The sequence below is a fragment of the Neolamprologus brichardi genome, chromosome 7 (genome assembly GCF_056152115.1).
Source record: "Neolamprologus brichardi isolate AB-2024 chromosome 7, ASM5615211v1, whole genome shotgun sequence".
NCBI classification, from domain to species: Eukaryota; Metazoa; Chordata; class Actinopteri; order Cichliformes; family Cichlidae; genus Neolamprologus; species Neolamprologus brichardi.
The window spans coordinates 59,990,161-60,006,497 of NC_142110.1; the positions used below are offsets into that span (position 1 = coordinate 59,990,161).

The 16,337-nt window shown below is 42.3% G+C and overlaps 1 protein-coding gene, 1 non-coding gene and 1 pseudogene across 6 annotated transcripts in view; 1 reads left to right on the forward strand and 2 right to left on the reverse strand.

Moving 5' to 3' along the window:
• Nucleotides 1-4,401: 4,401 nt before the first annotated feature.
• trnap-ugg (transfer RNA proline (anticodon UGG)) lies at nucleotides 4,402-4,473 on the reverse strand. The gene has a single exon. It is a non-coding gene; the product is annotated as a tRNA-Pro (tRNA).
• A 3,483-nt stretch (nucleotides 4,474-7,956) lies between these two features.
• The window catches only part of myo18b (myosin XVIIIB), a 59,639-nt gene continuing 51,258 nt past the window's right edge, over nucleotides 7,957-16,337 (reverse strand). For 4 of the 5 annotated variants that reach the window (XM_087843998.1, XM_087843997.1, XM_087843999.1 and 1 more), the window contains 3 exons: nucleotides 11,504-11,656; nucleotides 9,854-10,779; nucleotides 7,957-8,128 (listed from right to left, as the gene is read on the reverse strand). In XM_087843998.1, coding sequence (XP_087700124.1) covers nucleotides 9,876-10,779; nucleotides 11,504-11,656 — 1,057 coding nt within the window. In that variant the 3' untranslated portion in view covers nucleotides 7,957-8,128; nucleotides 9,854-9,875. The remainder of the gene's footprint in view (nucleotides 8,129-9,853; nucleotides 10,780-11,503; nucleotides 11,657-16,337) is intronic. The other variant, XM_087843996.1, reaches the window with a different exon arrangement.
• Nucleotides 11,763-15,453, forward strand: LOC148102266 (E3 SUMO-protein ligase ZBED1-like; annotated as a pseudogene).

The following is a 16,337-nucleotide window of genomic DNA, read 5'->3' on the forward strand; positions in this document are numbered from 1 at the left end:
TATTTTGTTTCCAAGCCAGACTTTTAAAGTAATTTAACAATAGTTCTTTCTGAAAAGCTTTCTGAAGGTGTTTTATTTTTTTAATTTGGCTACTTGTTCACTCATTTTCAGTCCAGTTCTTGTACCTAATCATGTTCACATAAATAATTTTTTTGGTTGTTTGCTTTTTGTTAAGCCCTTTAACTCCGACTTACTCCTGAAAGCTCCTGTTTGAATAATGTTGAATGAAACCCTACACTGGAGCGGTTCGCCAAAATTACTAGTGAATTTTAAAGTTGAAATTATTTCTGAGCACTTGTGAGCCCATATGGGTATCAACAGAGAGGTACAAGCTCTACCAACACATAACTGATTCCAATATCTTTGCTGTATAACCCTAATTTCTTGGGTGACTTTGGTCCTGAAGAAGCAGTGCATATCTGACAAGCACAAGCAGAATAACTGCTGAGAAGCACAAAAACACAACAAGACCCAACAACAAAAAGAAAAGATAAACAACATCATGCTCCCATTATTTGTGGAGCTCATACTTCATACATCACTCAGACTACAGTATGCGCTGTCCACGAAATCAATCTTTTAGGTCACTGAGCAGGACAAGTTACACACTGAGCACTGCACTTCCACTCCAAGGCTTAGCGGCAAACATAAAATTAACCAATGAGCCCTCATATTTGCTCCACAACACCCAAAACATTCCCTTACCATATATATATATATATATATATATATATATATATATATATATATATATATATATATGTATATATAAACACCCAGCACGCCCCTGCGGGCGGTTTATCCTTCAAGCTCGGGTCCTCTACCAGAGGCCTGGGAGCTTGAGGGTCCTGCGCAGTATCTTAGCTGTTCCCAGGACTGCGCTCTTCTGGACAGAGATCTCCGATGTTATTCCCGGGATCTGCTGGAGCCACTCGCCTAGCTTGGGAGTCACCGCACCTAGTGCTCCGATTACTACGGGGACCACCGTTACCTTCACCCTCCACATCCTCTCGAGCTCTTCTCTGAGCCCTTGGTATTTCTCCAGCTTCTCGTGTTCCGTCTTCCTGATGTTGCTGTCATTCGGAACCGCTACATCGATCACTACAGCCGTCTTCTTCTGTTTGTCTACCACCACTATGTCCGGTTGGTTAGCCACCACCATTTTGTCCGTCTGTATCTGGAAGTCCCACAGGATCTTAGCTCGGTCATTCTCCACCACCCTTGGGGGCATTTCCCATTTTGACCTCGGGACTTCCAGGTTATACTCGGCACAGATGTTCCTACACTATGCCGGCCACTTGGTTATGGCGTTCCATATATGCCCTGCCTGCTAGCATCTTGCACCCTGCTGTTATGTGCTGGATTGTCTCTGGGGCATCTTTACACACTGCACCTGGGGTCTTGCCTGGTGTGATAGACCCCAGCCTCTATGGATCTTGTACTCAGAGCTTGTTCTTGTGCTGCCATGATTAGTGCCTCTGTGCTATCTTTCAGTCCGGCTTTGTCCAGCCACTGGTAGGATTTCTGGATATCAGCCACCTCCTCTATCTGCCGGTGGTACATACCGTGCAGGGGCCTGTCCTTCCATGATGGTTCCTCGTCTCCCTCCTCTTTCTTGGGTTTCTGCTGCCTGAGGTATTCACTGAGCACGCTGTCAGTTGGGGCCATCTTCGTGATGTATTCTTGGATGTTCGTTGTCTCATCCTGGACTGTGGTGCTGACACTCACCAGTCCCCGGCCCCCTTCCTTCCGCTTAGCGTATAGCCTCAGGGTGCTGGACTTGGGGTGAAACCCTCCATGCATGGTAAGGAGCTTTCTTGTCTTTATGTCAGTGGCTTCTATCTCCTCCTTTGGCCAGCCTATTACCCCAGCAGGGTACCTGATCACGGGCAGGGTGTACGTGTTGATGGCCCGGATCAACTGACTCCTCGGGACTTGCTTGACCCTCTGCAGGTACTTGGTGGTTGCAGCTTTTCTAGGTGCCTCTTCATGGTTGGTGTCAGAAGTGGGACATATATATATACATACATAGCAGAAATAAGGGAATATACTCAGAAGGTGTGTTCTTCATTTTCTAATTTTCTAATTTCCTAGCAGTCATAACGGACTGCCACTGTGTATGATAGTGAACAAAAAAGCTGATGTAAGTGGTCACACACTGCAGCAAAAATAATAAAGTGCAGCTGAAACACATTGTCAGCGCCACATTTATGTATTACCTTTTCGGTCAGTTTCAGTTTTGAATCTGTCAGTTATGGGAGAAATCAAAGTGAACCAAAGTACTATATTTACAGTCAATTAAACCACCAAATGTTCAACAGAAGTGAGGGAAGAGCAGAGCTGGTGATAATTCTCTGTAAGTCTTTTTTTGTTTTGTTTTTGTCCCTTTCTGTCCCTTTCGACACTGTAGCAATCAGAATTATTGTCTGAAGGCCAAGGAAAATGCCAAACAGATTTATTATCCCAAGTGGATCATTACGGATGCCAGGAAATGATTTTCCAGGCGGCTCAATAACAACAACAACAACAACAACAACAACAACAACAACAACAATAATAATAATAATAATAATAATAATAATAATAATAATAATAACAACAACAACAACAACAACAACAACAACAACAACAACATATATATATCAGACACAAACATCCTCCACTGCAACCACTAAACATCCAAGGTATGATGCTGTGGATAGCTACAGGTATCTTGGTGTTCATCTGAACAATAAAGTGGATTGGACTCACAATTCAGATGCCCTCTACAGGAAAGGGCAGAGTAGGCTGTACCTGCTGCGGAGGTTCAGGTCTTTTAGAGTGAAGGGCCCACTCCTGAAGACCTACTATAACGCTGTGGTGGCCTCGGCCATTTTTTACGGTGTGATCTATGTATTAACAGACCTCTCTGTGTTGAATCATATCTGTTATTAATCTCTGTCTCTCTTCCACAACATGTCTTTTATCCTGTCTTCCTTCTCTCACCCCAACCGGTCGCAGCAGATGGCCGCCCCTCCCTGAGCCTGGTTCTGCCGGAGGTTTCTTCCTGTTAAAAGGGAGTTTTTCCTTCCCACTGTCGCCAAAGTGCTTGCTCATAGGGGGTCATATGATTGTTGGGTTTTTCTCTGTATCTATGAAGCGCCTTGAGGCGACATTTGTTGTGATTTGGTGCTATATAAATAAAATTGAATTGAATTGAATTGAATTGATCTGCTGGGGTGGCAGCATCTTTGCTGGAGACAGGAGGAGACTGAACAGGCTGATCTGCAGCGCCAGCTCTGTTCTAGGATGCCCTTTGGACCCAGTCGAGGTGGTGAGTGACAGGAGAATGGTGGCTAAGCTGTCATCCCTGTTGGAAAAGATCTACCACCCCATGCAGGAGACTCTGACAGCACTGAGCAGCTCCTTCAGTGGCAGGCTGTAGCTCCCACGATGTGGGACAGAGAGATTTCGCATGTCTTTCCTCCCTGCTGCTGTCAGACTCTACAACATGGTCTCTACAGATGACCACACACGTGCAGACAGACACACATACACATCCAATACACAATAGTAACTTTTACCCCGTCCTTCTGATGTGCAATAGTACCAAGTGCAATTTTCCCAATATAACAAAGTATTTTATTCAATTTGTATAGTACTGATTCTATTACATATAGTATTTTATTCTATTTTGTATAGTATATTATTCTATTTTATCTTATTCTACTGTATTTTTTTCTATTCTATTTTTTACTGCTCTTAACTTGTACTTTTTGCTGTGACCAAAACATTTCCCACATGTGGGACTAATAAAGGTTTATCTTATCTTATAACCCTATGGCAGGGCATATGGGAAATAACAACTCTGGAGTGAATAATGGCCCAATTTTACTGGCCAGGCATCCGCGCCGATATGCGCCGGTTGTGAGTGTCCTGCCCGGAGTGTCAGCTGGTTAACCAGCCATTCCAAAAGTGCCTTTATGCCTGTTACCATTAATGGATGTCCGGTTTTAGTGCATTGGCATGGACCTCATTGTGCCATTTCACCGGCGAGCACATGGATGTCACTTTGTATTAGTTCTGATGGATTATGGCTGTTTCAGGTCATCTCCTGAGTCGGCATCCCAAAAGAGATAATGCCTGACCAGAGCACATCGTTCATGCCGTGCACACTTAAACAGCTGTACGAATTATTTGGCATTAGATTTGTCGTACCAGCATCTGCCACCCTCAGACCGACTGGCTGGTGGAGCAGCTGAATCAGACATGATGTGTAAGTTCATTCACAAGGATGAACGCAATTGGGATCACTGGTTACACCCTCTGTTGTTTGCAGTGCGGGAGGTGCCTCTGCATTTAACTCATCCACTTAGTGAAGCAGTGGGCAGCTACCAATCCAGCACCTGGGGGAAAAAAATTGGGCTCATCTGGGATTTGAACCCAGGACCTCTCACACCCAAAGCGAGAATCATACTCCTAGACCAACGAGCCAAGCTGCCATCTGTTGAGTTGTTGTTCAGCAGGAAGCCACAGTGGGTGTTGGACTCAAAGACAACTAGGCAGAAATTCTAAGCCCAGCTAAAACAAGAGAATCAATACGTTCTGGACCTGAAAGCAAAGCTGCACACTTTGGGGAGGTTGTAAAGAGAAAAGAGGGCTGTGGCAACATAAGCATTTGTTCAATACGTGTGTTTGTGTCTCTGGTCCATGTCTGTGAAAGTTCAGAATCAGAAAAATTTTATTTATCCCCAAGTGGCAATTAACATACAACAGAGCAGCATGACATTAAAGATAACGACAGGGCATAAACAGGCAATAAGAATGAGATAATAAATACACAGAATATACAGTATATACACAGTTTTAAAATTACACAGTTTTAAAATTAAAGTGACTCAAAGGTGAATAAAGTGAGTAAAAGTGAGTAAAGTGTCGGCAGTATAAAAAGAGTGTAGAGTAGTTTATGTTTATGGGTGTGGGAAATGGTGTTATCGGCTAGAGTTAAAAAGCAGAGTGGCTTTGGGGACAAAGGTGGCTCTCCTCCTCTTAGTCCTGCAGGAAATGCAGCAGAGGCGTAGCCCAGAGGGGAGCCATTGAAATGCGGGGTGAAGAATTTGAGAGGGGTCACTGATGATTTTGGCTACCTGTCTGAGGGCCTGTTGGCTGAAAACCTGTGCCATAGTTCTGACAGGCAGTCCAATGAATTTAGAGCACACTGATGCAGTGTGCTGCAGTCTGTTCCTGTTCTGAAGGCTGAGGGAGTGGAACCTGCAGGTGAGGGAGAAGGTCATGATGCTTTCCAGGAAGGCATAGTAAAAAGTCATCATGATGGGTGTGCGGACTCCAAAGGAGTTGAGTTTCCTAAGGAGGTATAGCCGTTGGTGGCACCTCCTGAGAATCTTCTCTGTGTTGGCAGAAAATTTCAGGAGGTTGTCAAAGATGGTTCCCATGTATTTGTACTCCTCAACTACCTCCACTGGCTTCCTATGGATGGTGGTGGTGACTGAAGCAGCCAGATCCCTCTTCCTACTGGAGAAGATCACCACCATCTCTTTGGTTTTGCTCACATTCAGTTCAAGTTTGGAGCTGTCACCACTCTACAAACTCCTGCAGAGCGGGCCCGTGGTGTTGTGAGGGGCCTGACAGCATATTTCATCAGCATATTTCTCAGTCATCCAGGTCATCGTAGTTTAAGGAGCTTGGAAAGAAAAAAGCGTATGGACTTAAGTCTTTAAGTCTTAAGCCTTTAAGTTGCTTGAAGACGTTTCACCTCTCATCCAAGAAGCTTCTTCAGTTCTAGCGTCACATGGTGGAGAGTCCCAGATTTAAGACCTGTGGGAGTATCCCCCCAAGAGGGACATGGACCCCCTATCTATCCTCTACCTAATCACACAAGCCAAGGTGTGAAAACAGGTGTAGATCACAATCAGCCAAGGTTTTGGGTGAGCTCATTGTGAAACCTGGCCCCACCCTATCATGTGATTTCCTGAGGTCAGATTGCCCAGGATGTGAGTGGGCGTTAAGGCGTCTGGGAAGGGATCTCAAAACTGGATTATAGATGATCTATAATCCAGATCATTATAGATCTGGATAAATAGATCTATAAACCTATATATTCTATATAACCTATGTAGCATAATATGTATGCGTTATATATTATATATTAATATATAATGCATATTAATATATAACATGCATTATATATTAATGATTATCTATAATTATTATAGTTCATAAACTGCTACGTCAGCAGCATTTTAAAGTCACCGATGGCCCAGATTTGAACTGCTTTGCAGAGTATCAAGAGTCAAAAGAGAAACTAAGAGTGTTCTCATGTGTGTACTTTGTTCTGCCAAATCTAATCAGTTGAGTTTATAAAGTCAGTGAAATTTTCTGTTGTTTCAGCATTTCACCTAGAATGTGGCGATAAGTAGCTAATTTGTCTGATATGAAATATTATCTTATGAAACAGTTAAGGTTGTTGCTGTCAATTTGTGTAAATCTAACTCGTGATTTTGCGTCTTTAACTCAGTGTTTTGTGTTTGTGAACTTTTGAATCTTTGTTAATCATTATTGTAGTATTCCTAGAGTGAATTATGTTTCCTAGTTTAGTTTTCTTACATTTATGTGTTTTCTGATTATTGCGTTTATCTCTGTTGTTCTGGTTTAGTTCCCTTAGTGTTTCCTGATTTATTTTCACAGCACCTTGTTTCATGTGCATCATATTTAGTTTTGCTTCCTCTGTTCCATTGGTCAGATTTGTTCCAGCTCTGTTTCCACCTGTTACCCATCCTCTCATTATCCTGTGTATTTAAGTCATCAGTCTTCCTCTGTTTCCTGTCACGTCATTGTCATCTGGCTTTGTATGCATGCTCCTTGTGCCTTAATGTTCCTTAGTATGTCCAAGTTACCATGTTTCTGAGTTTCAGATCATGCCAAGGTGTTAAGTTTGGGAGTCTCAACTGTCAGTAACAATGCCGTTTAAGTTTAGCAGCTGAGCAGCAGATTACCTTTAATTATGCCATCACTCTTTTTTCCTGCCCTGGACCTGGAAATTACAGGGACACATCGCACATCAATGCCTGTCTGTTGTGGCACCTCAAGTATTTCTTGCACAATTTCCTTTAAGCTTTTAGTCTAATAAGTTTATATATTTATTTACAAAGATTAATAGTGTTTGCAAAAAGACTAGCGAGAACAATGCTAGGTGGTTAGATCTATGGTTATTAGTAAAATAACAATTCAATGTTTCAATAAAGAAAAACTTGAATAAAATTGTGTGCCTGTTACATGAGTCATCATGAAAATTCAGAGCCAACACGGTGCGTCTCTGAACAAATGCATTTTTTATAACTCATCTGTTTGGATTGGACACACAGTGTATGGATACAATTTCTTTACCAAACCTGCAAGAATTAATCGATAACACTCCACCCAAGAAACCAATGGGCATTGTCAAGGGGGTTATCGCAATTTTTATATTGAGTCTATGGTATTCACACAGCATCAAATCCAAGTAAACGAAAAGCTACCACTACACACAGCATCAGTCTGGTTATATGTGTCTGAGGTGGGAGCAAGAAAGTAAAAACAGGAAGAAAACACTTTGCAATCTAAGAGTGGAGTGACAGGAAACATGCTGCATTGCTTTACACTGAGCAAAGAAAAAAAGCAGAGCACAGGGTTAATACTTGGCATGGACTTAAAAGATAGCGTGTGTCAGAAGGTCAATTGTCTTCCCAACACAGCACTTGTTTTGGTTTCAGTTGTTCTGGACCACACCACAGTGAAATTACAATTCCACTGCAACTTGTTGTGCAGCACCAAATTCTCCTTTTTTTGAAAGATTTTCAAAGCACCACATCCACATCTGTGATAGAATTTTTCAACACAAGACCAAAACAATATAATTTAATAATTTTAAAAAAGCAATCTCTTGGAGAAATGACTCACAAAGAGTAAAGTCACAAAGCAAACTGTTCATTCCATTGTCTTTATTCATATATAAACTGCTTACTTTAAATACAGACTGAGTGATCAAAAATTGAACAAATGTATTTTTGGTGACTTGTGAATTTCCATATGAAGAGTCAAAAAGCTTCTGTGTTGCCGTGGGAGGAACACTCGCCATCTCCAAAGGTCTCTGCTGGATGTGGATGTGGATGGATGACAGGACAATAGAAAAAAAATCAAAGACAAGATGGTGAGAATAGCAAAGATGATGTGAAACAAAGAGTAACATGTAACACTATCTGGGCCTGTAGTTATCAACCACCTCTGAAGTTGAAATGGGACTAAAAATACTATAAGCTCAGATATTTATGAGTCATGCTACGCCCACTCCCCACAGGGAGCTCTCATTTGAAAGAAAATGATGTTACTGTTTTGTAATTTTCAGAGCAATAAGATGAAATTAATGACAATGTCTAGTAGGTTTTCCTCTGTGGTGCCAGTATGAAATCACATCTGAAATAATGGAGGCCCTGTTCCCTGATAATGACCTTGGAAGTTAAGAGCATATTTTATTCTTGGGCACTTCTATGAAAACTCATAAAAACCTGCATGTTTCTCAAGACAGCAATTACGTGCAAGTGCATAGAAATGCTAGAGGCATCTTAATGTTGGATCTGCAAAAAGAAATGTCATGTGTCATTTTATAATGACACATTTGTCACATTTGAAGTTGGTATAGTCCAATCCTGCAGTTTAGAGCAACATCGTTCACATTAAACTCTGCAAACAGCTGTCACCAAGTTCTGCTACTATGCTTTCCCTGAAACGGAAGTGTACAATGTGCTGAACCTCACATTAAAATTCACTAAAGCCAAGCAGAGCTGTAAAGACAGCTATAACATGTATGTACTTATTCAAACCTTTCACAATGCCACAATTTTTGTCATCTTGGCCCCTGACACAGTTGCACACTGACACCTACTAAAAGGGTATTTAAGCAGCTGTCAGCAGGTGTAATGGTTGCCACATTTACCATTTTAGGGCTAGATTTACTAACCAATTGCGGCACCACAAACGGGTCTAAAAGAACTATTGACAGTATTTACAAAGATAGCACAGTGACAAGATTTTGTGAAAGAGGTGTTTGTAACTGACCCTGCTTTAGATCTATTTCTGGGAGTTCTTCTCAAAACATACAAAATATAGGAGTAGACTATTTAAATAAAACACTAACTGATTTACTGACATTGATACATACAACACAGCACAAAATGTACTGCTAGTTACGCTATTATTGCTCAGTGGTGCATTTTCAATAAAAAAAATGTGACCTACTGTTTCGTTAAAAACCTAGAAGTTGTCTGTGTTTGTGCATGTAGCAATACAGTTTATGCACGCAGCATCCACTATTATACAAATTTGGCAACTTGTGGCTCCATAAATCAAGATCATGAGCACCAACCACTGTTAAGAAGGCTTTGCTTTGACCAAGTCCATCTTGTATTTACAGTCTGTGTTGTTAAAAAGTAAGGTTTCTGTTACATATGCATTGCTCAGAAGCTCCACCTGCTTGCTGTTCAAATCTTTTGGTTGTAAGGTGTTTACAGTCGGCTGTCTGTAAGAAAAACTAACTCAGCTTCTTAACTGAAGGGTTGCACCAAGTCCAAGTATGAGACTAAAAACAGGATTATTTTGAACTGTGAATAACAAAAAACTACTTTCAGAAAATAAAATATAAGAAAATAAAATGACATTTCAAATAAGCATAACAGAGCCGCTTTAAAAAGGTTTCTACGATGGATTTGACTAACATGCATGTGGAAAAAAAGGGCTCTGATATCAAAACAATGTGATGCAACTACTGTTTACTATTTCAAATGTTCCCTCAGTTCCCACATGTAGCTGTCCATCTACACACCTGAGACTGCCGCACATCTGCTTCAGTCAGTCTCCTTTTTCAGGTATTTCTTCATGAGTGAAGCCACGTCTCCCCCCTCGCTGCCCTCTGCTTCCAATCTCTCACCCTGCGGCCTCTCAAACCTGCGTCTTGGCCCACCACCCTGGGAGCTTCGTCCTGATCCACCTGAGCTAGAGGACTCCGATTCAGAGCTTTTCCTGCTGTGGCTCGAGGGAGGCAGCTCTCCAAAGTGGACGCTTAATGCTCTCCTACCTCCTCTGACTGAGCTTGCCAGGCTGCTGGTTGACTGAGCTCTCCTGATTGCAGGCAAGATGTCTGAGGCCGCGTCATCACGGTCCCCAGGCAGACGCCGATTTTGGAAGACCATGGGTTCTAAACCTAGGGATCCTTCACCTACGTCCTCTGGAATGAGGCTCCCCACCATGCACTGCCGTGCTGCCAGAGGGGAGCGCTGGATGGGAGTTGTGACAGAGTGCAGCGACTTCTCTTCCTCTGGGATGGAGACGGAGGGAGCATGATGACGAGCAGCAAGTGAGGAGAGGTGCGGCAATGAGGGAAGCGATGAGAGAGAATCACATGAGTTAAAGCGAGAGACTTTGCCTCCAGCTGCAGAGAGAGTTTTGGTGGAACGTGGCAGGAGTGGGGAGGATGGTTTCAGGATGCTGGGACCAGGTCTGGGCTCCTGGACATCTTCTGGACTGAGAGAGAGGGCCGAGGCTCTTCGTCTGAGAGTCGATGCTCCGGTTGTTTGATAAATCGCCAAAGAGACAGTACTGCCAGTTTCATCTCCTGCATCACCGCCAGCTCTGCGTTTACGAAGTCCTTCCAACAATTCAGACAGAGCGGTGGAGGATGGGGCTCGACTAAGAGATCTGCTAGCAACGCCTCCAGCCTCAGAGCCCTCGTCATCATGATTCACACAAGAACTAGAGAGTGATAAAAGAAGCAGTTTAAACCACAAACCAGCCCATATGTTTGGCTAACATACACAGACATCTAGGGCTAGAACTAAATATTGTCTCATTTCATCTATTGGGTGTTTATTATCAAAAACATTCTCTGTCCAACTAAACAGCCTAAAAAGGGCTGAGCATTATATCAAATCAATTTGATCCATACAACATTTTTGCTTTGTGAAAGACTCTGAGCACAACATGAAAGCATTAAGCTGAATGTCCACACATCATCTTTGTGATTCTGAAGAATTCAAATATTTTCTGTGGTAGAGCACAAATCAGGAGATTTCAAAGGTACTTTTTGTAATTGACCAAAAACTGTAAGAAACAATATTTTTGATTGAAATGTTACTTCATAAGACGTGCAGTTAGTGCGATAGGTTAATTGGAAACCCTAAATTGCTCATAGGTGTGAATGAGAGTGTGAATGGTTGTCTATGTCCAGGGTGTACCCTGCCTCTCGCCCTAAGACAGCTGGGATAGGCTCCAGACAACCACCAGCACTCTTTAGTGGGAGAAACATTTCCTCATTCATCCAAGTGACTTCAACTTTTTGGGAATTACTTACTTGAATGATGGAGCATGCATCAAGACAGTAGTTAATAGTAGTGTCACACAGTACTTGAAACACTTATCATAGCTAGTTAGCTCATCAAAAGCATGCTAAGTGATTTATCATTGCAGCTTGAAGTACCTGAAGCTGTAGGTGCTGATGGTGTCAGCAACAGACTGACGGCCCCCCTGGCTGCTGTGAAGTGAGCTTCCACCACGGGAGCCTCCTCTAGACACTCCTGACCATGTGTGAATGCCTTCTCCCCCAACAGAGCCGACACTGGACACAGAGTCACTGCAGGACCAAAGCAAACCTCAGAAATCTGCTAGCCAAATTGAATGAAATTAGATCTTTACCTTTTCAGCTGCTATAAACATGCAAGCACAATAAAAAAGGAAATATGCGACTGCAGCTCCATAAACAGCTGATGATTCCACTGTAAGCCAAGAAAGCATTACAGCAGGGGCGGAGCAGCAAGTAATGACTTGTAAGATTGGCACACTGCAAACTTTCATGGCGCACTTTATCACAGGACTTTGTTTTTTGCTTACATGCTTACAAAAGGAAATGAAAAATTCTTATTGGTCTATGGCAAAAACATGCTCTAAGGCATACCATCAGTTAAGTTAGTGTCCTGTGAATTTTGGATGTTAGTAGTCATGTACAAAACCCTTCTGTCATGTCAGAGACCCAAAGTTTATGTTTTGGACATTCAGCAATATTCTAAAGCTAACTTCCTGGTTTTTGTTCGTATTGTTGTGATCCTTTCCTGTGTGGTATTTGTCATGGTCTTGGGTCGGTGACCCAGTGTTTTTTTTTCTTGTTTTTATTTATATTTTTTGATTTAGTATTATTCATGGTTCTGTTTTTGCATCCCCTGTGTCCTTGTTCCTTGGATAGTCTGTCATGTCTCTCGTGCATGTTAAGTTCTGTCTCCGTGTTTATTAATTTGTTCCCCTGTCGTGTCTCACGCGCCGTCTTGCTCCTCCTGTGTTCCTTGTCTTCAGTCAGGTTTTATTTTGATAGTCCGTTGTCCTGTGTTCAGTGTATTCAGTTTTGATTCCTCTCTGTCTCCTCATGTCTGATTAGTCCCAGCTGTGTTCCCACCTGTTTCCCATCCCGTGGTTATCCTGGGTGTGTGTATTTAAGTCTTCAGTTTTGCCCTGTTTATTCTTGTGTTCTCCACCTTGGGTGTGTTTTTCTCATGTGTTTTCCTTGTTCCCTAGTTATGTCTAGTTGTGAGTTTCCAGTGAGTTGCCAGTTTCTTAGTACTAGTTTATCTTTTGTTTTTTTTCGTTTTTCTTTGTACTTTGATTTTTAGTTTGCTTTCTCAGCTAAATAAAAAAAAGTCAGTTTTGAATAATTTTGCTTCGGTCCTACCGTTGCCTGCCACAGAGCCCACCATGACACTTTCATATCTCAATCGCCTTGAAGGATAACTAAATACTTTTGACTATTATAAGTATCAATAACAATACTATACTCACCAAATGTAACGTACGGTTACATTGTAGCCTTGGTTCTCTGAGTGAGAGACTATCTCTCCACTCCATTACATATTCCATATGTATGGGGTATGATATATAGAAGTATGGATACTTCTTGAAGACACTCCGGCTAGCCGGGCCACGCCCCACAGATTACATGTAAAGCAAGCTGTGCAGGCGTGAAACCAGTGATAGTTTGATAAGATAAGATAAGATAACCTTTATTACTCCCACACGTGGGAAATTTGTCAGAATGCTTCTCCGAGCGGCCTACAAAAATAGAAGAATCTGAAGAAAGCGTGTTGCTAGGACTGATCGGAGGCTAATTTAATTTCAAAAGACTACCCAACGGAAGCCTTGATAAAAGTGTGATTTTGTGCAAACTGTGCAAAAAGGAGTTTGCATACCACGAAAGCACCTCAACCTTTCCATCTAAATGCAAAACATGTTGCAGCGAGCACAGAAACTGTGGGAGCTGTTACCACTAGCAGTCCCAGTTCGAGTACCAGCAAAAGGTGTCAGCAGCCCAAACTTGAAAAAATGGATTGCTCTGGACTGTAGACCACTATCAGTGTAGTAGATAGGGGGTTAGAAAATGTGCTACAGTTAGCATCAGGTGATCCAACTTTCCAACTGCCATGGCGACAGACTATTCAAGTAAAATTCAACAGCTTTATGACACTGAACAGCAACCAAAATTAGATGCATTACAAAAAACAGACTTTGTGGCTCTCAGTGGGGATCACTGGACTCCCCCTCAATCTGTACACTCCTTGTCATGCACTAAGATCATCAGGTTAATTACTCCTGGCCCAAACTAAGTTTAGACTGAAGACCAGAGGCGATCGTGCCTTTGCTTCAGCTGCACCTAACCGTTGAAATAGCCTTCCTGCTTCTATTCGTGCCACAGACTCTATCCAATCCTTTAAATCAAGATTGAAAGCATACTTATTTAACCTGGCTTTCCTGACCAGTTAATACCCTTTTAAACTTTTTATTAAATGTAATATTTTATTATTAATTTTACTGCTGTTTTTATCTTTTTAGTAGATATTTTGTATTCACGATCTGACCTTCCTCCTGTATTGAGGTTTGATACCTATTCTACTTACCTCTTCCGGTCTATTAGTGCCTCCATTCTGTCTGTGCTAGTGCCCGATCTGTACTCTGTTATTGACTTATGTTGTTTCTCCGTATTATTGTGATGCACTTTGGTGTGCCTTCGGGTTTTAAAATGTGCTATATAAATAAAACTATATTGGATTGGATTGGATTCTGTTAGTAATTCTAATTATCTCGGACTCACTGCACATATTCTTGATGTCACTGATGGGACATGGAATCTACAGTCTTTTGCCCTGACTGTGCAGAAGACAAATATCAGAAACATGCCAAAAACTGCGCTGAGTAGTTTCTCTCTTTGGTAGAAGAATGGGGAATTCAACAAAAGGTAACCACAATTGGGACAGACAGTGCACGAACCATGGTGGCTGCAGCACCTCCCATTCCATCACATGCCTTGTGTTGCTCACATATTGCAAACAACCCTCACTGTTAGCCCTGCTGATAGTGGTTTTAGTGATAGTGGTTTTTAGCAAAATGTTGCAAGATAGTGGGTCACTTTGTATCAGCAGGGCTGTGTTTAGAGGAATTACACCAGGAGGAAACAAGACTTGGGCAACAGAAAGAACCACTCATACAACATGTTTCCACAGGGTGGAATTAAATGCTGGATCTACTAAAGAATCAAGAGGCTGTTTTTGCTGCTTTAGACAAACAAAAGCACAAGCTAGTCATTTTAACTCCATCAGAGCTGGTAAAACTCCAAAAGCTGGTGACTATCCTTGAGCCATGCAGGTATATAAAACTATTTTTTAACTTATTGTTACTGTTTCTTCAAAAAGCTCTATAGTTGACAGTTATTGTGTAGATTAATAAATACTTTCTTAAACTGTCTACTACAGGTTTGTGACTCAGCTTCTTGGAGGTGAGACATATGTCACATGTTCAATTGTTTTAACTTCTTTCTGCCACCTGCATCACAACATGGAGGTCTCTGATGATGACTCGAACTACATGGTGACTGCCTTCACACAGGACCTATCCCAACGTGTAGCTACACTTAACCATCAGTGGCTCAAGACAGCTACTGTGCTTGACCCATGCTTTAAGAATTTAAAGTGTCTTGCAAGGGGAGAGCGAGAAGAGGTTTGGACCAGCCTTGAGGCCCTGTTGCAAGAACACTGTAAAGATGCCACCACAAAGGCACCAGTAAAGACAAAGAGCCTCCTCCTGTCTTCATTGTCTTCAGATTCTGATTCAGATGAGGAAGCCTTGTGTAACAGGGACCCTGAGTTTGTACAGAGCAGAACCCACCATCAGCGAGCCAACTGCAGTTGTGGTCCAGTCGAGCAGGCACCCACCCACAACTGTCTGTCCTGGCCCGCAAGTATTTGATTAGTCCTGCCACTTCTGTCCCATGTGACAGACTGTTATCACTTGCAGGTCACATAGTAACAAAAAAAGAGAGCTGCCTTGAGCTCTGAAAATGTGAACAGGCTAGTTTGTCCAAGTAACTGGCTGAAAGAGATGGACAATAAATAAGCATGGAGGTATTGTGAGTCCAATGGGTTTGTTATTTTTTGCACTAAAATGTTCCATGATCACATTGTTTTAGCCTAATGTACAAAATAATTTTGGCTAAGGTTACTCAGAGTTTAAAGGTGAAGCTGGTCAAATTACCTTTTATCTTTCTGCCTTATTTTTCTTACAAACAACAAATAACAAATTATAATTTTTTATTTTTTTTGGGACAACCGGGACTTGGACAGGGGCCTGCCCGAGATCCCGGGATGCAAAGAAATGAACAGTTGGTCCGTTGGCCGAATCGGCCAGGTACATGTGATGTACAGCGCCAGAGTTCAAATCATTTTAGAGCCAGCAGATGCTGAGCTGCCTCTCGGTCCAAGCCTTCCATTGGAACTGACTGCAGCTTAACCGACTGGGAGAGGTGGAAGTCCATTTTCCAGTCATGGATTGGCCTTCCCAGAACACAGTTTTGTTATTGTACTTCGGTACCAACCACAGTTTGTCAATGACAAACATCATGTTAGAGAAAAAAGGTGTTTATAAGCACATAAGGCATCTGAGGTTGCAGGTTGATGATTGATTTTATAATTGTAACATCAGATCTGCAGCCATGGCTGGACTGTCCCTTAGAGAGAGGGTGAGGAGCTTGGTCATACGAGAGGGACTCGGAGTAGAGCCGCTGCTCCTCCATATCAAAAGGAGCCAAGATGAGGTATTTTGGGCATCTGACTAAGATAGACGCCTCATAGGTGAGGTATTCTGAGCATGTCCGGTAGGGGGCCCCTGGGGGAAACCAGAATTTGCACGAGAGAGATTATATCTCATAGCTGGCTTGGGAACTTCTTGGTGTCCCCGTAGATGAGCAGGAGAAGGTAGCTGGGGTGAGGGAAGTCTGGGCT